This window comes from Trichosurus vulpecula, chromosome 8 (assembly GCF_011100635.1).
Source record: "Trichosurus vulpecula isolate mTriVul1 chromosome 8, mTriVul1.pri, whole genome shotgun sequence".
Taxonomy (NCBI): domain Eukaryota; kingdom Metazoa; phylum Chordata; class Mammalia; order Diprotodontia; family Phalangeridae; genus Trichosurus; species Trichosurus vulpecula.
In genome coordinates, this window is record NC_050580.1 from 185,691,355 (window position 1) to 185,716,542 (window position 25,188).

At 38.8% G+C, this 25,188-nt stretch overlaps 1 protein-coding gene across 1 annotated transcript in view; it reads right to left on the reverse strand.

Annotated features, from left to right (window-relative positions):
• RYR3 (ryanodine receptor 3) overlaps positions 1 to 25,188 on the reverse strand; it is a 633,352-nt gene that overhangs the window by 378,847 nt on the left and 229,317 nt on the right. The window contains exon 19 of the mRNA XM_036736677.1: positions 20,240 to 20,432. Coding sequence (XP_036592572.1) covers positions 20,240 to 20,432 — 193 coding nt within the window. The remainder of the gene's footprint in view (positions 1 to 20,239; positions 20,433 to 25,188) is intronic.

The window sequence follows — 25,188 nt, forward strand, 5'->3', positions numbered from 1 at the left end:
CTTTGTAAAAGTACACGAGGAGTAAAAGATGAAAGCAGAATTTTAATGGAAGAAATGATGATGGAGGAACAGGTCTGAAACCATGCACTGAATCACATAACACTCTGCCTACACAGGTGAAGTAATGGGGTTTTTTTTGTGGTATTTAACTGTAGAATTGGAGAGCACACAAACAGGAATAGTAGAGAAAAAAGATAGAGCAGAATGTGTGATGTAATACAATTGATAAAGAACAAGAGGAAAATGAGTTCTGTGGTCTCCAAGAAAGAAATAGGTCTATTGGAGACTGGGTGAAATGGCACAGGTTTGGATAGAAACAGGAAGCAACAGAGGAGCATTATTTGTAAGTGATTAATTTATAGCTTTTTAAAAATTTTTGAGTTCCAAATTCTTTCCCTACTTTCAGGCCCCTGTCCCATTCTTTGAGAAGTCAAGCAATATTATATCAATTATACATGTGAAATCATGCAAAACATATTTCCATATTAGCAAGAAAAAATACAGAAAGCGAAAAAACATAAACTTCAATTTGCACTCAGACTTTAAAGTTCTCTCTCTAGAGGTGTATACAATTTTTCATTATGATTCCTTTGAAATTATCTTGGATCACTGTATTAATCAGCGTAGCTATATCTTTGATCATTGTTACAATATTGCTCTTATCTTGTACAATGATCTCCTGGTTCTGCTCATTCCACTCTGCATCGATTCATATAGGTTTTCTCAGGTTTCTGAAAGTATTCTGTTCATCATTTCTTATAGCACAATAGTATTCCATCAAAAACATATACCACAATTTGTTCAGTCATTCTCCAATTGATGGTCATCCTCTCAACTTCCACTTTTTTGCCACCAGAAAAAGAGCTGCTATAAATGTTTTTGTTCATTAGGTCCTTTTCCTTTTTCTTTTATCACTTTGGGAATCCAGATCTGGTAGTAGTATTTCTGGCTCAAAGGATATACACAGTTTTATATCCTTTTGGTCATAGTTCCAAATTGTTCTTCAGAATGGTTGGACCAGTTCACAACCCTATCAACTGTACATTAGTGTCTCCACATTTCCACGTCCCCTCTAATATTTGTCATTTTCCTTTTCTGTTATGTTAGCCAATCTGATAGGCATGTGGTGATATCTTAGAGTTGTTTTCATTTGCATTTCTCTAACAAAGTGATTTAGAGTATTTTTCCATATGATTATAGCTGGCTTTTATTTCTTCTGAAAACTCCTGTTCCTATCCTGTAACCATTTGTTAACTGGAGAATTGCTCTTATTTTTATAAAATTGACGCAGTTCCCTAGAGATTTTTGAGAAATGAGGCCTTGATCCAAGAAACTTGCCATAAAATTTTTTCTGTTTTTGAACATCTATTTTTAAAACTTTGAGTTCCAAATTCTCTCCCCTCTTCCCTTCCCACCCACCCTCCCTAAGAAGTCAAGCAATTCAACATAGGCCACATGTGTATCATTATGTATAACCCTTCCACAATACGCATGTTATGAAAGACTAACTATATTTTGCTCCTTCCCAACCCATCCCCCTTTATTGAGTTTTCTCCCTTGACCCTGTCCCCTTTCCAGTGTTTTTGATTTCCTCCATCCCCATCTGCCCTCCCCTCCATCATCCCCCCCCTTTTTTTATCTTCTTCCCTCTTCTTGCCTGTGGGGTAAGATACCCAATTGAGTATGTATGGTATTCCCTCCTCGGGCCAAATTTGATGAGAGCAAGATTCACTCTTCCCCCCTCACCTGCCCTCTCCCCTCCTCCCACAGAACTGCTTCCTCTTGCCACCTTTATGCGAGATAATCCACCCCCATTCTATCTCTCCCTATCTCCCTCTCTCAGTATGTTCCTCTCTCATCCCTTAATTTGATTTTATTTCTTTTAGATATCTTCCTTCAACTTACCCTGTGTGCGCTGTCTGTTTGTCTGTCTGTCTGTCTGTCTGTCTCTCTCTCTCTCTTTATATATATATATATATACACACACATACATACATATATATGTACATACACATTCAATTATATATATATATATGTGTGTGTATATATATATATGTGTGTGTGTATATATATATGTATATATATATACACACATACATACATATATATGTACATACACATTCAATTATATATATGTGTGTGTGTATATATATATGTGTGTGTGTGTGTGTATATATATATATATATGCATATATATATGCATATTCCCTTCAGCTACCCTAATAGTGAGGTCTCATGAATCATACACATCATCTTTCCATGTAGGAATGTAAACAAAACAGTTCAACTTTAGTAAGTCCCTTGCAATTTCTTTTTCTTGTTCTTTTTCTTGATTACCTTTTCATGCTTCTCTTGATTCTTGTGTTTGAAAGTCAAATTTTCTATTCAGCTCTGGTCTTTTCACTGAGAAAGCTTGAAAGTCCTCTATTTTATTGAAAATCCATATTTTGCCTTGGAGCATGATACTCAGTTTTGCTGGGTAGGTGATTCTAGGTTTTAATCCTAGCTCCATTGACCTCCAGAATATTGTATTCCAAGCCCTTCGATCTCTTAATGGAGAAGCTGACAGATCTTGGATTATTCTGATTGGGTTTCCACAATACTCAAATTGTTTCTTTCTGGCTGCTTGCAGTATTTTCTCCTTGATCTGGGAGCTCTGGAATTTGGCGACAATATTCCTAAGAGATTTCTTTTTGGGATCTACTTGAGGAGGCAATCGATGGATTCTTTCAATTTCTATTTTGCCCTGTGGCTCTAGAATATCAGGGCAGTTCTCCTTGATAATTTCTTGAAAGATGATATCTAGGCTCTTTTTTTGATCATGGCTTTCAGGTAGTCCAATAATTTTTAAATTATCTCTCCTGGATCTATTTTCCAGGTCAGTGGTTTTTCTAATGAGATATTTCACATTGTCTTCCATTTTTTCATTCCTTTGGTTCTGTTTTATAATATCTTCATTTCTCATAAAGTCACTAGCTTCCACTTGCTCCAATCTAATTTTTAAGGTAGTATTTTCTTCAGTGGTCTTTTGGACCTCCTTTTCCATTTGGGTCATTCTGCCTTTCAAGGCATTCTTCTCCTCATTGGCTTTTTGGAGCTCTTTTGCCATTTGAGTTAGTCTATTTTTTAAGGTGTTGTTTTCTTCAGTGTATTTTTCAGTATTTTTTTGGGTCTCCTTTAGCAAGTCATTGACTTGTTTTTCATGGTTTTCTTGCATTCTTCTCATTTCTCTTCCCAATTTTTCCTCTACTTCTCTAACTTGCTTTTCCAAATCCTTTTTGAGCTCTTCCATGGACTGGGACCAGTGCATATTTTTCTTGGAGGCTTTTGGTGTAGGCTCTTGCACTTTGTTGACTTCTTTAGGCTGTATGTTTTGGTCTTCTTTGTCACCAAAGAAAGAATCCAAAGTCTGAGACTGAATCTGGTTTTCGCTGCCTGGCCATATTCCCAACCAACTAACTTGAACCTTGAGTTTTTCAGTGGGGTATGACTGCTTGTAGACTAAAGAGTTCTATGTTCCACGTTTGGGGGGGATGTGCCAGCTCTGCCACACCAGCATTCCTCCTTCCCTAAGAACCCCCAACCCGGACTGGGCTTAGATCTTCAGCAGGCTGTGCAATCCTGCTCTGATCCGCCACTTAATTCCTCCCACCAGGTGGGCCTGGGGCTGGAAGCAACTTCAGCTGTAGCTGCCCCACCTCAGCTGCCCCGGGGGCGGTGGCCAAAGGGAACTCCTTCCACTCCCGCAGCTTTTCCCACTAACCTTCTCTGCTGTCTTTGGTGTTTGTGGGCTGAGAAGACTGGTAATTGCCGCAGCTCACTGATTCATGGTGCTAGGGCCCGCTCCGCCGGGCTCCTGGTCTGGTTGGTCCGCGCCGCTCCCAGCTCCCAGCTCCGTGTGGGATAGACCTCACCCAGAGACCATCCAGGCTGTCCTGGGCTGGAGCCCTGCTTCCCTCTGCTGTTTTGTGGGTTCTGCAGTTCTAGAATTGGTTCAGAGCCATTTTTTATAGGTTTTTGGAGGGACTCGGCGGGGAGCTCACTGCTAGTCCCTGCTTTCCAGCCGCCCATTTGCTATAAAATTTGTTGGTGATACTTCATTGTTTATGATACCTTTTAGAAAAATGTAGTTTCCCTGATTAAGTCTTTCAATGGTTTATTACTGCTTTTTTTCTGTCTGACATCATGATTGCTACCCCTGCCTTTTTCACCTCAGCTATATCATAATAGATTCTGCTCTAGGAGAATTATTGATTCAGTGGCTAGAGGGGATCCCAGTGAAGAAGGTACCCATGATGGGAGAAAGATTCTGTAGTGGGAGAAGGGAACATTACAGTGGGTATAATATGCAGGGATTTGATACTTAGAGAGACCATTACATCTGAGACAATGGTGTGCTTTCATGGAGAACATAATACCTGAAGAGAAGGGAAACCAAAGCTCCTTGGGGCAACTTGTTAGGGGCCGAGTAGAGCTGAGCCCCGTCCTCCTCAGACCTCCAGGCCCAGGGGCCTGCTGAGATAAACTCAGGGCTTTGGGATGTGGGTAGAGACAGGAGGAGGGGTCTCGCCTTTGTTGTCTCCCTGGCAATTCCAGTCTTTGCCCGTGCCCGGACCTGCCTGACCACGTGGAACTTCCAGCTGCCTGACCACGTGGAGTTTCCGGTTCTTTGCCTGGACTGCCTGCCCGCAGGGAGCTTTGGGTAGTGCAGGAAGAGAAGGGGAGGAGAGTAGGCGGAGTCACGGTGCTCCCAGTCCCCAGGTGAATTGAATTTTACCTGTCCTTCACCCACGTAACCAAAGAATGTACCTACGTCACTAAAGATATAAATGTGCTGCTTGCTGAAATAATAAATGGAGTCCTTCACCATCTTTCGGCTCCCGCCCCATACACTGTCCACGAGATCAGGTCCTTTGCTTAGGCAGAGGCCTTGCGCTTGGGGGGAACCCCGAGCATAGTTACAAGGCTTTGGAAGCCCGTAACAGCAACTGATACCAAGAAAGCTGGGAAGACATGAACCCAGAAAAATTTCATGATTAAAGTGGGGAAAAACCATGGGGAGAGCAAGGAATAATAATGACCACACAATCAAGAACACAGGAAAATTCCTGCCAAGGGGCAATATTTCTATTCTTTCTACCTACTGCAGGAATTTGTACTTCTGAGAGCGAGGTACAACGTGACAAAGGGGATGAGGAAATAGTATCTCCAAGGTAATAATACGAAAACTGTTAAGAAGAGGGAAATCAAAATAAATATGTTTTAATTCCATGAATGATAAAGAGCCTAAAGAAGGAATACATATGAATCAAAGAAAAAAATTTAGAATAGGCATAAAAAGAGCAAAGGAAAAATCCTTTTTGGAAAAAAGATAAAAAAGTAACAAATGAAAGAAGTAGAAGAGGAGGAGAGGAAGGGGAATTTTATTTGACTACTTAACTGAGAAAAAAAAGGGGGAAAGAATTAGAAGAAAGAGAAAAGAGTTCATATTAAGCAAAACTCCAAAACTAGGGAAAAGGGTGACAAATAGAGTAAGCAGACTTGAGGTTAAGGAAATAGAACTATTTAGAACATAGTTACCTTAAAGAAGATGAAGCAAAAATAACAGAGGAAATATCCCCCCCTGCACTTTCTCCTCTCCCTGTAGCAACAATCTGCTAGGAGCTACTGTGGCTGTGTAAAACCAACAACAACCAGCAAACAGAAAGCTGCCAACGCAGGTCCTTTGATCTGCTTTTCTAAGGAAAGTAACTTTAAGGGGTTAACAATCTCAGTTTAATCAAACATATATATGTCAATCACTGAGTTCAGGGGGAAAAGATCAGCTCCCTGAACTTCAAGGCAAATACAAACATATCACAAACATCAACAGACAGACCTTTTCTGATTCAAATTAGAATTCATAGTTACCAGAGAAGCGCCAACATCTGGTCTCTACCTGGGTTACAAAGCCAACCTGGGGGCAGTTATGGCTTGCCCAGAGTCTCAACACTCCCTCCATGAGTGTGCCCAAAAGTCAAATGCTAAGCTCCCCTCAATTATATCCTGTTCAGAGCCCTGAGGGCTCTGACCTCACCCAGGCTAGGTGTGTGAAAGTTCCCCATCCCCACTATCACATCATATACAAGTCAATGACTTCTGATTGTCTTAATGCTGAGAAATAGCTGAGAAATATTCCAAGACAAAGACAGCAAAAGGTTTCCCACCAATTCAAACAAAGGGGAGACTTGATAGTCTTAGTATCCGAAAAGGGGAGAACAGGGAAAAGTCTGATTGCCTTAACATTTGCCCTCGGGCCCTAAAAAGAACATATACACCCAGAAGGAAACTATTGAGAACCGAGAATTCAGAAGTCAGAAGAGAAGCCAGACTTCAGAATTCAGCCCAAGGAGAAGGAGTAAGACCACGTTGAGTCCACAAAGCTGCAGAAGAGAGTGCTGAGGGGAGAGTGGAGACCAGAGAGCTGCAGACCAGAGGACTGGGATGGGGGGGTGGGGGAGGTGGGGGGGTGGGGGGGGTGGGGGTGAGTGATTGTTTATGGGAAGGCCTTAGCAGGGGGGAAGGTTACAGGCTATAATACTGTGTTTAATCTCCTTGTTGCTACATCAACGTGGATTTACTGGTTCTGGAACACAATTACTGCTATATTGAATTGGAATTACTGGTTCTAGGATTTGATTCTTTGATGCCTAAATAAATGTCATACTTCCTCTGCCTTCTACCTAGAGAGTTTTTCATACTTCGCAATTGTGAACCATACAGGCATGTTCATGGTCATCCTCCAGGTCATGAATCTTGCCTTACTGATATACCCCCCCCATAAAAAAACCTAATAAACATTATTAGAGACAAATGGAGGAAAATATAAACATAAACATAACTCTCATAACTTCAAATATTAATGGCTTAAACAATCTAAAAAAAAAGAAAAAGTGCCAGGTTATAAATGAAAACAAAATCTCACAGTCTATTGCTTACAAGAATTATATCTAAAAAACAAAGACATGTATAGACTAAAAATTAGGAGCTGCAACAAAATTTACTATGTATTAAGTGAATTCTAAAAACCAGGAATTATAATCATGCTATCATACAAAGCAAAACTTAAAAAAATCCATAACATAAAAAGAAAAACGAAGAAACTACCTTATGCTGAAAGGAATCACAGAGTAAAACAAATATCAATATTAAACTTACATGCTTCACATACTTTAGCATCTAAATTGATAAAGAAAAAACTAACTGAATTACAAGAAGACAGAATTACAATGGTGGCAGGAGACCATAATAGTTTTAGATAAATCTAACAGGATGGTAAACATAAAGAAATACATAGCATTCAACAGATTGCTGGAGTAATTAGAATTGAAAGACTAATGGCCTCTTCCAAATAGGATTATTAAATGCAATACAAATTTTTCAGCACAAAGATGTTAACAAATAATTGTAAAAGACAGAAATAATAAACATATCCTTTACAGATCATAACAAAATAAAATTGTAATCAGTTGAGAGAGTAGGAACAAAAGACAGAGATCTGAATGGAGACTTAATAATGAAATACTAATAATGAGTGGATCAAAGGACAAATCGTAGAATTGATGAATAATTATCTGAAAGAAAATAAGTCATAAAACAACATACTAACATTTCTGGTATACAGCTATAGAAGTCCACAAGGGAAAATTAAATAAAACATACACTTACCAAAAAGAAAAAGAAGGAATTAATGGAGTGAATATACAATAAAATTAGAAAGCCAACACAACCCAAAATAAGAACAACAGGTCTTAAAAATTAGAGGAGAAATAGATAAATTGAAAACAAAAAAGTCTGTCAAAATGATAAACATAAAAGCTGATTCTTTAAAAAGATAAACAAAATTGATAAACCTTCAGCCAATCTGATTAAAAAGAAAAAGGCAAAAAAAAAAATCAACGAAAAAGCAAAAGAAAAAGCTGAAATCACAAAAAACTAAAAGAATTTTAAAAAATTATCGGAACTGATTATGCAATTATATACCAAGAAAACTAAAATTTGAGTGAACTAAAGAAATACTTCAAAAATAAAAAAATACCCAAACTACCCAAAGATCAAATAAAGATTTTAAATAATTCAGTTTTAGAAAAAAAAGAAAAAGTACAATAAGCTGTAGAGGAACTACAAAAAGTGAGGGACAACACCTTGTCCTGATGGATTCATAGAAAAGTTCTATGAAACTTTTAAAGAACAATTAAGTACCAATACTACCCAAATTACAAAAATTTAGAAAACATTCTACTGAACTCTTTTTATCAAATATAGTACTAATGCCTAAACCAGGTAAGGATAAAGCAATATAATTCAGTATCACTAAGGAATAATGATTCAAAAATTTTAAACAAAATCTTGTCAAAGACTATAGTGATTCATTGAAGAGATCATTCAGTATGATTGGGTTGGATTTATTGAAGGGATGTAGGAACACTGCATCATTAGGATAACGGTGAATATAACTGATCATATTTTTTAAAAAATTCAAAATCACATAATTATCTCAGGTGCAGAAAAAGCCTTGACAAAGTGTAACATTTATTTATCCTATTTAAGATATATCCTCCAAGAAGTCTATGACCAAAAGCATCATATAGAATAGGGATATACTAGATTTCCCAATCAATGAGGAAAAAAAAGATATTCATTTTCCCCACCATTGTCTGATATAGTTCTGGAAATTCTAGCAATGGTAATGAGACGAGAGAAATAAAGGCAGAAAGATAGGTAAAGAGTAAATAAAACTGTGCCTATTTGCTAATAATATTATAGCATACTTGGAAAATTCTAGGAAAATAGTGAAGATACTATAACAATAGCTTCAGGAAAATTGCAGGCCAACGCTCCTTCTACCAAAAAAAAAATCAACAGCATTTCTATGTGATAATAAAATAAAATCCAAGAAGAAAACATATAAAATGAAATATCATTCAAAATAACAAAAAATGCATAAAATACTTAGGGATTAATCTTCCAAAGCATATTAATTATAGAGTCAATCATAAATAACTGAATTACAGAAATAAAGAAAACTTAAAATAGCAGGAAGAGTCTCCCATGCTCATGGTTAGGCAATGCCAATATAATAAAATGACAATACCACCAAAGTTAATTTATAATTCTAATGCTATACCAATCAAATATCATTCTAAGAGATACTTTACAGAACTGGATAAAATAAGAACACAATCTGGAGAAACAAAATATCTAGAGGATAAAGGGAAATAAAGATGTGGGAATGAAGGGGGAACAGCACCTCCAGACCACAAACTGTATTGTAAAGTAGTAGTCATCAAATGAAACCAATTTGCTATTGGTTTAAAAAATAGAGGAGACTAGTGGAATAGACTAGACAAGGGAGAACCAGAAATAATGGAACTCAATAACGCAGTGTGCAATAAACCAGAAAACCTAAGTTACTTAGGAAAGAACTTCTATTTGAGAAAAACTACCAGGAAAACTGGAAATTACTCTGGTAGAAATTGGGTTTAGATCAATGGGCCTTATACCACATACCATAATAAATTCTAAATTGATGTATAAGCTCAATATTAATGACCATAGTATAAGAAAGTAGAAGGGAAGCAGATCACATACTTTTCACAACTATGGGTAGGTAATATACTCTTAACTAAAAAAAATAGGAATAATTACAAAAGATAAAATAGGTAACTTTCATTATATGAAATGGAAAGGTTTTGACACAAAAAATTAATGCATCTATAACAAAAAAGGAAGGAATTGAATGGGAAAAATATTTATATGAAATTTCTCATATAAGAATTTGATATAAAAGACTTACATATATATATACATGTATTTATAAAATCTGAAAGATAACTAAAAGAAATATATAAGACCAAAAGCTGTTACTCGATAAACAGCCAAAGGATATGAACAAAGAGTTCTCAAAGAAAAATAGTAAATGGTAAGCAATCATATGAAAGGATACTCAAAATAACTAGTAAAAAGAGAAATGATAATCAAAATAATTCTGAAGTTTCAGGTCATACCTTGTAAACTGGCAAATGTATCAAAAAATGGCAATAGTTATTGTTGGAGGAGCTGTGGGAAGATAGGCACACTAATATATTGTGGATATATCTATGAATCAGTACAATAATTTTGAAAAATGTCTGAAAATTACAGAAATCATTTGACTCAGAGATTACATTGCTGGCTAATACCTTAAGGAAGTCAATGAAAAGAAGAAAGCCACCAAAATATTGGTGGCATCACCTCTTTTGTGATAGAAAAGTATCAGAAACAAGCTAGATACCTATCTACTGGGGAATGTCTAAACAAAACTTTGTACATGAACATAATGGGATATTATTGTACTGTAAGAAATGATCAATACAAAGAAGCATGGAAATTTATGTGATCGGCTGCAGGATGAAGTTAACAGAATATATACATACACACACACACACACATATATATATATGTATATGTATGTATATGTATATATACATACATATGTATATAGTGACAACAGCATAAATTGAAAGAACTACCACAAAACAAAATTGAATATTGAAATATTAAATGAGAAAAAAAAACATTATTCTAAAAAAGAGATGAGAAGACACTCTCACGTCTTTGAAGAGGTGGGAGGCCCATAGGTGTGGTATTGTTCTTGTAATGGTTTAGTCAATTAGTACCATCTGTGGGACAGCTAGGTGGCACAGTAGACAGAGCGCTGGGCTAGGAATCAGGAAGACTCGTCCATGAGTTCAAATTTGGCCTCAGACACTTACCAACTGAATGATCCTGGACAAGTCACTAAACCCTGTTTGCCTCAGTTTCCTCATCTGCAAAATGAGCTAGAGAAGGAAATGGCAAATTATGCCAGTATCTTTGCCAAGAAAACCCCAAAGAAGAGTCAGACAGGACTAAAATAACTGAACAACAACAACGTACCCAGGTCTGACTTTTTATGACCCTATTTGGGGTTTTCTTGGCAAGGACATTGAGTGGTTTGCCATTTGCTTCTTCAGCTCATTTTACAGATGAGGAAATTGAGGCAAACAGGGTTCAGTGATTGCCCAGGGTTACACAGTTAGTAAGCGTCTGAGTTCATATTTGAACTCAGGTCCTCCTGACTCTAGGGCAGGCGTTCTATCCACATATCCTATCAACAAAATTATTTTAAAACTAGGCACTCAAATGTCCATAACATGAGTGATTTAGCCAGCAAACAGCTTTGTGCTATCCTGTTTCAGTCTAGGCCACCCAACACTGGACTCTTGGTTTCAGAGCTTTTCCAGAGAGTCCTGCTTCAGCCCTGATCCAGTCCACCCTCCTTTGACTTCTTCGCCCTGGATTCAGTCCAACTCCTTCTAGCCTCTTTACTCCACAGTCTTCTAATGCGGCCTTCCATCAGCTTTAACTTTACCTCAGGGCCTTTTCCAAAGTACCACAAGCCATTCAAGGATCAGAGTTGCCTCAAACTGTCAGCTCTAGATTCCTGTTCAGATTCCCCTAAAGTCATACTTTCTTTTGATTCTGTCTTTTGGGAAGGGGGCTTCACATAACTATCTGCTACAAGATTGGGCCTTGAAAGACGGCCCTGAATGGTCAAATTAGCTGCCTCCCTCAATGGACCTCTCTCTAGCCACTAATATATTGCCTGAACTCATTCCTCAATGGTTACCATATTCCAGCCCTCTCACAATCACCCTATCCCAGTGATTCTGAACAACCTGGATATCTACCTGCTCATTTACTCCCATATCCCATATCATCACCCTCTTCTTTACTCCCCTCCCATCTGTTCCATTGTCCTCTCTGGAATTTTTGTTCCATAATAAACAAACTTGCTTTCGATTTAAAATTTTTCTTTTCTCACCCCCTCTATCTTCTGGCTCTTATTGAGATCTGGCTCCTTCATGTTAATACTGCATTTCTCTCTACCCTTTCTAGTACTGCTTGTGCTTTGACTCATACACTTGACTCACTCCTTGTGTTAAGTGAGTTGGAATATTCTTTGCTTCTTTGCTGTTTTCAGACTCACCTTCTATCACCATTATTAAGTAACTTTGCCTCCTTTGGGGTTCAATCCACATTTATCACTAAATCAAAATTCTGGTAGCTTTTATCTACTAAAGCCCTGGGCTTTCTTTCACCTTTCCTCAATGAATTCAATAACTGGCTTAGAGTTTCTCTATTCTCCCCCCATGTCCAATTCTTGTCCTCACAGGGGACTTCACCACATATATTGACACTCTCTCAAGTACACCTAATTTCCTAATTCCTCCGTCTACTCAATTCTTGTGATGCCCCTCCACTACCCTTTCCCTTGAAGATATTGCTTCATACTTCATTAAGAAATTGAGGCCATCATTTCTAAAATATACAGGGAACTGAGCCAAATATATAGGAACACAAGCCATTCCCCAATTGAGAAATGGTCAAAGGATATGAACAGGCAGTTTTCAGAGGAAGAAATTAAAGCTATCTATAGGCATATGAAAAAATGCTCTGGATCACTACTGATTAGAGAAATGCAAATCAAAACAACTCTTAGATACCACATCTCTCCTGTCAGATTGGCTAAAATAACAAAACAGGAAAATGATAAATGCTGGAAAAAAGGATGTGGGGAGATTGGAACATTGTTACATTGCTGGTGGAGTTGTGAGCTGATCCAGCCATCTTGGAGAGCAATTTGGAACTATGCCCAAAGGGCTATAAAAATGTTCATACCCTTTGACCCAGCATTATCAATTCTAGGGTTGTATCCCAAAGAAATCACACAAGCGGGAAAAGGACCCATATGTACAAGGATATTTATAGCAGCTCTTTTTGTGGTAGCCAAGAATTGGAAATCAAAGGGATGCCCATCAATTGGGGAATGGCTGAACAAGCTGTGGTATATGAAGGTAATGGAATACTATTGTGCCATAAGAAATGGGAATGATACGGACTTCGTAACAACCTGGAAAAACCTACACGACATAATGCTGAGTGAGCGGAGCAGAGCCAGGAGAACATTGTACACAACCACAGATATATGGATTATGTGAGGACCAACCCTGACATACTTCACTCTTCTCAGCAACGTAAGGTGCAAGGACAACTCCAGGGGACTCACGATGGAGAATGCTATCTTCATCCAGAGAAAGAACTGTGAAGTTTGAATACAGATTGAGGTGCACTGCATGCTTGCCTTTTTTGCTTCTCTTTTGTTTTTGGTTTTGGTTTTTTTGTTTGTTTGTTTGTTTGTTTGTTTGTTTGTTTTGGTTATGTCTCTTCTTTCTCATGATTCATTCCATTGGTCATAATTCTTCTCCACAACTTGACTAGTGTATAAATTAATTCAATGCGAAGTTATACATGGTAGTTATATGAGATTCCAGGCCGTCTTGGGGTGGGAGGAGGGAGGGAGGGGAGAAAATCTGGAACTCAAAATTATGTAGAACTGTGTGTGGTAAACTAAAAATAAATAAATAAATTTGAAAAAAAAAAAAAAAGAAATTGAGGCCAGGTCTACTCAGTGCAGCAGCAGCTCTTCTTCCTCCATGGTGGTCAGCTATAATTCCCAACTCCCCAGAAACCATGACAAAGGGACCTGCAGGTGGCACTGATTTTGGTACCACTTACTCCTGTATGGGAGTCTTCCAACATGGGAAAGTGGAGATCATTGCTAATGACCAAGGAAACAGGACCACCCTAAGCTACGTTGCCTTCACTGACACAGAATGCTTAATTGGTGATGCTGCAAAGAATCAAGTTGCAATGAGCCCCACCAACACAGTTTTTGATGCCAAACATCTTATTTGGTAGCAGTTTTGATGATGCGGTTGTACAGTAGGACATGAAGCATTGGCCTTTTACGGTGATGAATGATGCAGGCAAGCCTAAGGTCCAAGTAGAGCACAAAGGGGAGACCAAAAGTTTCTATCCAGAACAAGTATCTTCTATGGTCTTGACCAAGATGAAAGAAATTGCTGAAGCTTACCTTAGGAAGACTGTCACAAATGCTGTGGTCACAGTACCAGCATATTTCAACGATTCCCAATGTCAGGCCACCAAAGATGCTGGAACCATCACTGGTCTCAATGTGCTCCAAATCATCAGTGAGCCAACTGCTGCTGCTATTGCATACGGCTTGGACAAAAAGGTTGGTACCAAGAGAAGTGTGTTGATCTTTGGCCTTGGAGGTGGTACTTTTTTTTGAGGGGGGAAGGCAGGGCAATTGGGGTTAAGTGACTTGCCCAAGGTCACGCAGCTAGTAAGCTTAAGTGTGTCAAGTGTCCTGATTTGAGGCCGGATTTAAACTCAGGTCCTCCTGACACCAGGGCCAGTGCTCTACTCACTAGCTGTCCCAGAGGTGGTACTTTCAATGTCTCCATTCTTACCATTGAAGATGGCATCTCTGAGGTCAAGTCCACGGCTGGGAAGACACACTTGGGTGGGTTTGACAACCTAATGGTCAACCATTTCATTGCTGAGTTCAAGCAAAAGCACAAGAAGGACATCAGTGAGAACAACAGGACTGTTCACCATCTTCACACCACTTGTGAATGTGCAAAGCGTACCCTCTCTTCCAGTACCTAGGCCAGTATTGAGAGTGACTCCCTCTATGATGGTATCGACTTTCTATACATCAATCACCTGAGCCTATTTTAAAGAGCTGAATGCTGATCTCTTCCATGGCACACTGGATGCTGTGGAAAAGGCCTTAAAAGATGCCAAGCTAGATAAATCACAGATTTGGGACATCATTCTGGTGGGTGGTTCCACTCGAATCCCTGAAATCCAGAAGCTTCTGCAAGACTTCTTCAATGGCAAGGACCTCAACAAGACTATCAATCCTTATGAGGCTGTTGCTTATGGTACAGCTGTCCAGGCTGCCATTTTGTCTGGAGATAAATCTGAGAAAGTGCAGGACTCGCTGCTGTTGGATGTCACTTCTCTTTCCCTTGGAACTGAAACTGCTGGTGGAGTTACGACAGTTCTTATCAAATGCAATACCACCATCCCCAACAAGCAGACACAGACCTTTACCACCTATATGGACAACCAGCCTGGTGTGCTTATTCAGGTTTATGAAGGTGAGGGAGCAATGACAAAGGATAACAACCTGCTTGGCAAATTTGAGCTCACAGGAATCCCCTCAGTACCCAGGGGTGTTCCTCAAATTGAAGTAACATTTGACATTGATACAAATGGCATCCTCAGTGTTTCTGCTATGGATAAGCGCACAGGCAAGGGGAACAAGATCACCATCACCAAAGACAAAGGACGTCTGGGCAAAGAAGACATTGAGCGTATGGTCCTATTAACATGCCTAAATTTCCCCAATTCTTAAAAATTCTCATTTGATATGACCATCCCTGCTAGTAATCATCCTACTTTGCATTTGAGAAAGCATTCTACACTCAATGTCTCCACTTCATCTCTTTTTATTCCTTTAATAACTCCTTGAAATCTGGATTCTGACTTTATCATTCAACTGGAACTGCTACCCATTATATCTTAAGTACCAAATTTAATGTCCTTTTCTCTATCCTCATCCTTGTCTTTTGGTAGCATTTGAAAATGATGATCACTCTCTTCTAAGATACTATCTGCTCTCTTAGTTTTTAATGACTGTGCTCTTTACTGGTTCTTCTCGTACCTACCAGACCACCCCTTCTCAGTCTCTTTTGCTGATTCTTCATTCAAGTTATGCCCTAGGTGTCCCCCAATGCTCTATTCTGAGGACCTTCTCTCTTCTTCCTCTATAGTGTTTCATTTGTTGATCTCATAAGCTCCCACTAGATTTGATTCCAATCTTCCTATACTTTTCTCTCTTCCATGTATTCTACAATTCAGATACACTGGCTTGCTTTCTGTCCCTCCCACATGCCACTCCATCTCCTGATTCTATTCTTTGTCCACTTTCCCTCATGCCTGGAATGCTCTTCCTCTTTACCTCCATCTTTTAGTTTCCTTCAGGACTTAGCTCTCAAATCTCACCTTCTGTAAGAGTCCTTTCCCAGTCCACATGCTTTCCCTCCTCTACTACCTCCTTCTCAGATTAACTATCATTTATTAGATAGATTGATAGATAGATATAGATAGATATGCATATTCTCTCCCTCATTAGAGATGTGCTTCTTGAGGCAAGGGACTATGTTTTTGCCTTTTTTTAAATTACGAACTTGATGAACATCAACAAACATGAACATTTCCATACACAAAAAAGAACAAAAAAAGACTGTACAGAAAACACAAATATCTCAATTATAATATTTTAAATAAAAGTATCAATTCTGCCTTGCTTGCCTATGTTGCCTTCTATACTTCTTTCTTCTCTCTTATGTGAATTTTAAAAAATATTTTGTTGACATCGTATTCTTACTTTTCTTATTATTTCTTTACCACTCCTTTTACAACTATCTTTGTGCTCTTGTTTTCTATATGCATAGCACACAGTAAGCACTTAATTCTTCCTGACTTAATTGATGACATTAGGGTAACTGTGCAGTTGTTAAACAAGACATCAGGAAGGTGATGTCATGACTTCCAAGTGAATTGGATTTAAGTGAGGTCAGGCTGTGCAAAGTCACCAGTCTTACTTTCTCCTCTGGAGCCAGCTCCAGTGGCAAGATATATCTCAGGATGACTGGAGATGGTAAACTGCCTTGTACCTCCAAAAAACCCAACTTCTCCAAACATATCTCAAAAATGCATCAGACCAAATCCTGATAGGGAAATCCAAGAAAAAAATCACAATGAATCATTTTTTGAGGCCAGATCAGCAAAGAAGGCAGAAATGTCTGTATACTGGGAACAGTGTAAGTCAAGGAGGGTGTCAACAAAGTATTCCATTGCATAGAGAGGCTATGTACCAGGGCAAGGGGAAGTTCTTGATCCAACATAGAAGGGCTTAAACTTGTGTAGAGTAGATAAACAGGTGCCAACTGGCTATTTTGCTGATCATTACTAGTTCTGAGTAGTGTGGATTTAGGAGAGATATACCCCTAGGGGTAGTATTTCAGGTTGCAGAGAAAGGAATAAGATCAGAAGTGAGCAGCGGCTGTGTATCTCAGCTCCGAGGAATCAGGTCTGGAATTCCAGATCAAATGGAAGCCTAGAGTCCTATCACTTTGAAATAACAGAGTTTTACCACTAGCTAATAGTGGCTGAGTCTAGCAGTAGTCTACTGAAACTCTAAATAGAGAAAGACTACTAGCCTGTTGTTCAGACCCAAACCTAGGTTAGAAATTTGCAGAGCCAATACTAGGTAGGAAACAATCTGACCACTTTGAATCAAATCACTTGGGGAGCAATGAAAGCTTGCAGGTTTCCTGAGATCCTAGAATAACAACACTCAATAGCCCCAAAGAATGCAAAAGCAGAACCATCCTAAGACATTCTGTCCAGAAGTGTACAGAGCCTTGTCCTATCATAAAGTCCAAAGTTCAGAAGTAGGCTGGAACAAAGAGCAAACAAAAAAATGGCATAAAAAAGTTATTGTGACAAGACTCTTCCAGGACACACAGCAAGAAGAGAATGGCTCCAAAACATGTACACAGAGCTGGGTACAGAAATACATTTCACTGGTGAAAGTGATTATTAATAACCAATATCCTGGGGAGAGTCAGAGTTCCTCCTTCCCACCCTTCTTCCAAAGTCCTTTTTCTTCAGAAGAACATTACTGGTAGTGAGATTGCATTGACTCTCCTTATCCTGGTCAAACCCCAACCAAACTTGGCAAGGAGTTTAAAATAAAGTGGGAAGCCCATTGTGCTCTATTCAGGATTGGATGGAGACAGACTGTTTTGTTTTGTTTAGATGGCCCAAGACTGAGAGTGGTTTGGGTGGAGACAAATTCTTTTTGTCTAGATAGCCTAAGGCTGTGAGTAATATGCTTTAACTGGGGGTGGTCTAATGTAGAGATATTTTCTGGGTCCAGGGATGAAATGATGATGGACTGACATCACCCCCTGTTGGAAGGGTATATAAACTGTGCAGCATAACCCCAAAAGTGAGCTCAGTTGCCAACTGCTGCTCCCATGCATTCACATGCATGCCTTCCTGCTTTGAGAGAAATGAAAAATAAATACACATACAGCCTAATTCTGTTTGTCTTCCTTAAACCTAACTCTGGAGGTTGACACATTCAACCCGGAAATAGGAGGAACCTTGATTCCAGTTGACTAAAACAGGCTTCCCACCTTCTGATAGGGAAATGAAAGACTCAGAGTACAGAATAAGAATACTTTTTTTGAAGGGAGAGTGGAGGGGAATATGGCCAATGCAAAAAGTTCCTTTGTTTGACTATATATGTTTGGAACATGGGATTGATTTTCTTTCTTTCTCAATCAGAGAGATTGAGATAAAGAAAAGGTAGCTCTCTGCTAATTGAAAAAAATATTAAAAAAGCTAATACAAAGTTAAGTGAGCAGAATTAGAAAAACAAACATAATGACTACAATAATGTAAATGTCACAAACAGAAAACCGAAACAGAAATCTGTGAAATTCTACTGACCAAGCTTGGATGTAGAAAGCAATTGAGAAAATATATCCCCCTTCCTATATTGCAAGGGGGCAGCAAGAGATTAGTACTAGCAATATAGTCAGTGTATTGATTCATTCTTCTGAACTGCTTTTTCCCCCTTTCTTTTTTAACATCTTTGTTACAGGAAATGGCTTTTTGGGTAGGGGACGTAGGAGGTTTATATTAAGAAATGAATTCTTCATAATCGTAAAAGTTATCAATATTTTCTTAAGCCACACAACAAAATAAGAGTAATTTTAATTCCAATGGAAGAAAAAACCCCATTAAAAAGCACTTTTTAGAAAGTGGGGCAGGGTGAGGTTTGGGATGTCCTCATTTTAAAGACTGATGTGGTACAGCAATGCTCAAAGTCAAGCTATCACTTACCTCAGGTTAAATGCCTCCATTCCATGGTAAGCCTGCTTGTCTCAGTCTCTGTAATGTTAATGGAATAGGAAGATCTTCCCCGTCCATTAGTAGGTTAATGTGACCACAGGTGTTTAATCACAGATATTTTGCTGCTCCCGCTCACAGCTGTGATACATCCTGAGCACAGGGAGCCTACTGGGGAAGGAACTTGCTTAAAGGGGGAGCTTGCTTATGGGGAGGCTTGCTTGCTTGAAGGCTTTCACACCTTTTGGTAATTGGGCACTGAAGCATGAGGCTGTGATGCCTTCTGGCTGTATATATATTCTGAGGTTAGCATTTTGCCTCGGGCCTCACTCATGGGAAGAATGTTCGAGTGATTTGGCCAGATGAGACTCTGGGGAGCTGTTAGGGAACTCCCCAGCTTTGAAAACCCAGATGTTGGTGCTTTCCTCTCTGGTCAGACAGTTGGAAGCCCTGTCTGTTGATCTTTGTGCTAATTTCTCAGACAGTTGGAAACCCTCTCTGTTGACCTGTGCTATTTTCTCTGCTTGTTTTTCTCTTCATTTAGGGTGCTGACCTCCCCTTTGAACTAAGTGAATGATATATTTGTTTAAGATTGTTGACCCCTTTAAAAGCTATTTTTTCTTTAAAAGCAGATCAAAGAACCTGTGCTAGCAGGCCATCCTGGGTATGCTAGGGTGTTTGCTGTTATAGTCTCTTGTGCACAGGCCGAATGATATGGGACTAAATTCACTTCTCATGAGGAGAAAAATTTTTTCTTTGAATTTTTAAGCCATAGGATCATGTTCCTTCTTGAATTCTCATAACAACTAGTATTTCTCACTATGTCCCTCCAGGGAAAGGGTACAACTCTACCTAGTGACTCTAAAATAGTTAATAGACCCTATAAGATCACTGGATTTAGAGCTAGAGGGGACCTTAGAAGTCATCTAAGGTAATTTTATTGCTGAGCCCAGCGAAGTAAAGTAACAATCCAGATTACATAGTCAGTAAGCAGCATTCAGGAATCAAACCCAGATCCTTTTATTTCAAATACAATGCTGCACTTAGCACTCTCCTATATCTATTATGGTGCCACTCTGGAGAATTTTTTAGTTAATAATACAGTTGCTGTTCCCATATTTTTCATTGCATTATTCAAAAGGACAGGATTACACTCCATTTCCTATCCACACTTTCTGAATAATTCATACTGAAAATTGTCAAAAGGCCTGAAGAAATCTGATAAATGTGAACAATATGGACTTTAACTCACAGTGATCAGGGTAGGGAAAGTAGGGTTGGCCATGATAACCTCCAGGAACAGACAATATTAACTTACTTGATGCCTGCTGAAAAGCTCACCACAGGGAAGAAGAGCCCATCAGTGTTGAAGTTCTCAAACATTCCCTGCACAGGCTGCCCATTGATTCGGAATGAAATGCTGGGTACACCAAGGTCAAGGCAGCAACTCACCACATCGTCAGACTTTAACAAATGCTGGTTGACAGAAGCCACTGCTCTTGGAACTCGGCCTGGTTGAAAAAAGCAGGCAAAGACAATGAGGAGTAGTGGCAGACTCTTGAAAATCTCACCACAAGAGTCAGATTTACCAATAGAACATAGGGTCATAAGAGAATATGGAAAGGCTTTGAGATCAACATAATGATGAGTGAATAGAAAGACAGTGACAGATTGATCTTATGTGAGGATTTTCTAACTCAAGTCTGTCTTTGAGGCATAAATTTATTTTCCTTTTAAGTGATAAATGATAAGACATAAATCGTCAAGGTTTAAGTGGGCAGACACAGGGCCCAAGATGAAGAAGCTGCCATGAATAAGAATGAACAAGTTTTCAAATTGTATAGCATGTTTTCAGACTCTGGCCAGTATCCAACATATTGGAAAAACTTTGGCCTTTGCTGTTCTGAAGTAGGGAAGAATGTGTGGGAACCCATATTTGCTGTAATCACTTCTGAGAGAAATGACTATTCTAGAATTATGAACAGAGATCACTTCTTCTTGGAAAAAAAATCAGAATGAAAAGTAGCAAGACCAACCAGCTATCAGATGACCTAGTGTGATAATTTTAAAAAGTGTTATAGTGCTACAGAAAGGTAGGGAAACCCTTATCTATTTCTGTAACATTTGCATATCATGATCTTTATAAAGAATGGAATTACTTTTCTATTCTGAGTTTTATAAACTTGATTCTGAGTAAGAAAATCAATTCTATTTTATTTCTACACATTTATCCCGTTTCACTCCAGAAGCTAAAGTAAATCAAAATAATCACCACCTATAATGAAAATCTTGGTGGTAATCTAGTCATTGGGATGAATTACTTTGCTTTCTATATATCAGAAGCTGTAATAGTATCTGATGTTTCTTTTTTATGCTCTCTCCCCTTTGGATAGAGGAAGGAAAGATACCTATTAGTTAAGTGATTACATAAGTGTTTACATCAAAAACCCATGAGTAAACTGAAGGCTTTCTGACTGGCTGAGAATTGGGAATATGAATTTACAATAAACTATGTGCCAACTAGCCAGGTAGGCTCCTCCCAAAACAGTGGAAAGTATTCTGTGAACAAAGATGTAATTCTCACTTAGAGAAATAACACCTAGATGGTGGAAACAGGGTAGAATCCAGAATGGCACAATCATGGACCAGGTAGGCAATGAGAACTTCAAACTAGAAAACAGCAAGCAAGCTAGAGGAAGAGAAGGGAGGGAAGGGAAAAGCATTCATTAAGTGCCTACTCTGTGCCAGGAACTATGCTAAGGGCTTTACAAATATCTTATTTGATCCTTACAATAACCCTGGGAAGTAAGTACTATTTTTACAGGTGAGGAAATGGAAGGACATAGAGGTAAAGTAACCCGCCCAGGGTGACACAGCAAGTAAGTACCTGAAGCCTGATTTGAACTCATGTCTTCCTGACTTCAGGTCTAGTGCTCTATCCACTTCACCACTTAGCTGCCTCATTTGTCCTACATTAACCACTTAGGATTGGTATAAACCTCATATGCACTTTTCTTACCTTCTCAATATAATTATGTAAATATATTTTATATTAATTTATAATGCTCTTTTTCCTTGCCCTAGAACTCTTATATTTATGGCTTGGTGGGGATGATGGTGATAGTGAAGAAAATGGAAAGAGGGAGTGGGTGTTAGAACCAAGCATAAAGAGATAATGGCAATGATCAGAGGGGGTTTGTATACAATCATTTTGAATGGATATGACCTATTCTGTACCTTAAACCTGGGGCAGCTATTCTCAGCATCTGTGGGTGGGTGGGTGTGGGGGTGGGTGTGGGTGTGGATGTATGAGTGCTACATATCAATAGAATATCTTCAATAGACTCCAAAGATGAATTTTCCTCCCCGCAGAGGAGTATTTCTGGAGTACAATAAGACACTAATAGTCAACATTTTCTTAGCCCTAGGCACCTCAGAGGTTCATACAATAAACAACGTATTGTCAGATTGGGTAGAAGAATGTAGGACCTGACAAATAAGCCTGGTCTAGACTCTAGAGTATCCATGGGGGCTGATTCCATATTAGTAGAAAGTATTGTGGAAACCAAGATGTCATTTTCATTTGGGGACCACCAAGAAAAGCAATATGCTAAACTATGTGCTGGGGGTTAGAAGAAAATTGTGCCAAGTTTGGACAGGAGAACTTTAGTTAGTAAAAGAACAAGCTAGTCCCAACCACCTAGGCAGAAATTGTATGTATACATACACACATACATACACACACATATATATGTCCCTAGTCTTTACATTTAAATATTCTGCTTCAATATATTTCCTTATGTGGTCATAAAGGGAATGAAACCTAGGAACTGACATCTTGCCTCTTGGAGTGTATGGTGGCAAGACACAGAAGAGTAGCGGTAAGGAAGGGGGATGACAGGTAATATAGAAGAAGTTATATGTTAATAGCCATCTGAGGTACTCATTAACTTCCTATATCAATGATATGAATTATATCTTAAAGTGAAATTACTAATTTCATGTAATGTGGTTAGAAGTGATTCACTTAGGAATGTATGCTTATTAAAATTATTTCACATAAGCATTTATGGAATAGGTAGGAAAGCATAAAGGAAGGAATCAAGTTCTGGAATATATATGTGTGTGCATACATATGTATGCTCACACACACACACACACACACATATATATGTATATATGTTCTTGGAATTAATAAATCAACAAGCATTTTTAAAGTATGCATTATGTGCCGGGCACTATGAGCTATAAAGAAAGGAAAAAAAAACCCTCTGACCTCACGGGGCTCACATTCTAATAGGGGAAACAACATGTTAATAACTATATACAGAGAGGTATAAGATATAGAGAGAGTAGATGAAAGACAATCTCATAGGAGAAGGCACGAGCAGTAGGGGAACTAGAGAAGGCCTCCTACAGAAGGTGGGACTTCAGTTGAGTTTGGAAGTTGGGGAAACTAAGGGATTGAGGTGAGAAGGGAAGAGAGTGTTAACATAGAGGACAACCGGTGCAATGAGAGAGAAAGTGCATGTAAGGAAATGCAAGTAGATCATTGTTACTGTATCACTAAGTATGCGGAGGGAAGTAAAGTTTTAAGAAAACCAGAAATATAGAAACAGGCCAGGTTGTGAAGGGCTTTAAGAAACAGAGATTGACATTTGATCCTAGAGATCATACTGAACCATGGAAATTAACTGAATAAGAGGGTGATTTGGTCAGATCCGTGCTTTAGAAAAATCACTTTGGAAACTGAGTGAAGGTTGGAATGGAGGAGGGAGAAACCTAAGGCAGGGAAACCAACTATCAGGCTACTGCAATGGTCCTGGGAGTAGTCAAGAGATAAGGATCTCAACTAGGGTGGGGTTGTGTGAGTGGAGAGAAGGGGACATATACAAGAGGTGCTACAGGAACAGGAATATTTGGCCATGGATTGGCTATGTAATCTTGATGTGAGTGAGGAGTCCAGATGACAAAGAGGTTGTAAGCTTGGGTAAACTGGAAGAATGGTGGTTTTCTTGAAAGTAAAAGGAAAGTTTGTGGGAGAGGAGATTTGGAGGGAAAGATAATGCCTTATGTTTTGGACATGTGCTTGAGATGTCTATGTGACATCCAATTCAAGATGTCCAAAAGGCAAGTGGTGATAGAGACCTGGAGTTTAGGAGAGAGATTAGATCTGGAGATGTTATATCTATGAATAATCTACATAGAGATTATATTTGAACCAATGAGAGTTGATGAGATCAGCAAGTGATATGGTATAAAGGGGGAAGAGAAGAGGGTCCTGGAAGGAGCCTTGAGGAACACCCCTGGTCAGAAGGTAGGCCATGAATGAAGACCTAGCAAAGAAGACTAAAGTAGAATAATCATACAGGCAGGAGAAAAACCAAGAGAAAGAAGTGTTACCAAAATTTAGAGAAGGAAAAACATTTAAGAGAAGGTTATCTCCATTGTCAAATGCCGCAGAAGGTCCAAGAACTATAAAGATAGGGAAAAGTCCTTTAGGTTTGGCAATCAAGATATCACTGGGAACTTTGGAGGGCATTTTCAGTTGAAAGATAAAGTCAGAAGCCAGAACACAGATGGTTATGGAGGTCAGAAGGAGATGAAGTGGAGACACTTTATGTTAACAGTTTTCTCAAGGAGTTTAGCCAGAAAGAGAAGGTAAGGTATAGGATGATAACTAATGGGGAGAGTCAGATCAAGCAACTATTTTGTAAGAATGGGGGATGTGTTTGTAGACAGCAAGAAAGGAGCCAGTAGATAGAAAGGGAATGAATAATACAGAGAATAAGGATGATGGGGAGGGGTACAATCTTCTGGAGAAGAGAACTGATTTGATCAAAAATGGATGTATAGGGGCTGACTCTGGTAAAGAGAAGAGCCAATTCTTCTTTCAAGACAGGAATGACAGAGAAATTAGGAAGATATATCAAAGTCATGTAAGATAAGGGGGTAGGAAAGAAAGAGCTAGCTCCTAGTAAATGGAATAAATATTTCCAGTGAAGTAGAAAGCTAAGTCCCCAGGTAAGATGGTAGAAAATGGGGTGTCTTGAGAGATTTGAGGAGAAATGAAAAGTTTTGGAACAATTTCTGTGCAATTCCTGTGGAGAGTGGGGTAGCAAATCAATTAGGAAAGAATGTCTTGCTGCAATGAAAACACAATTAACATCAGACAATGTGAATATGTATTAGGCTGATTCATCATGATTTCTTGATTTTCTCCAGCCCCATTCAGCAGCATTTGAATAGAAGTAAAAAAAGCAGATG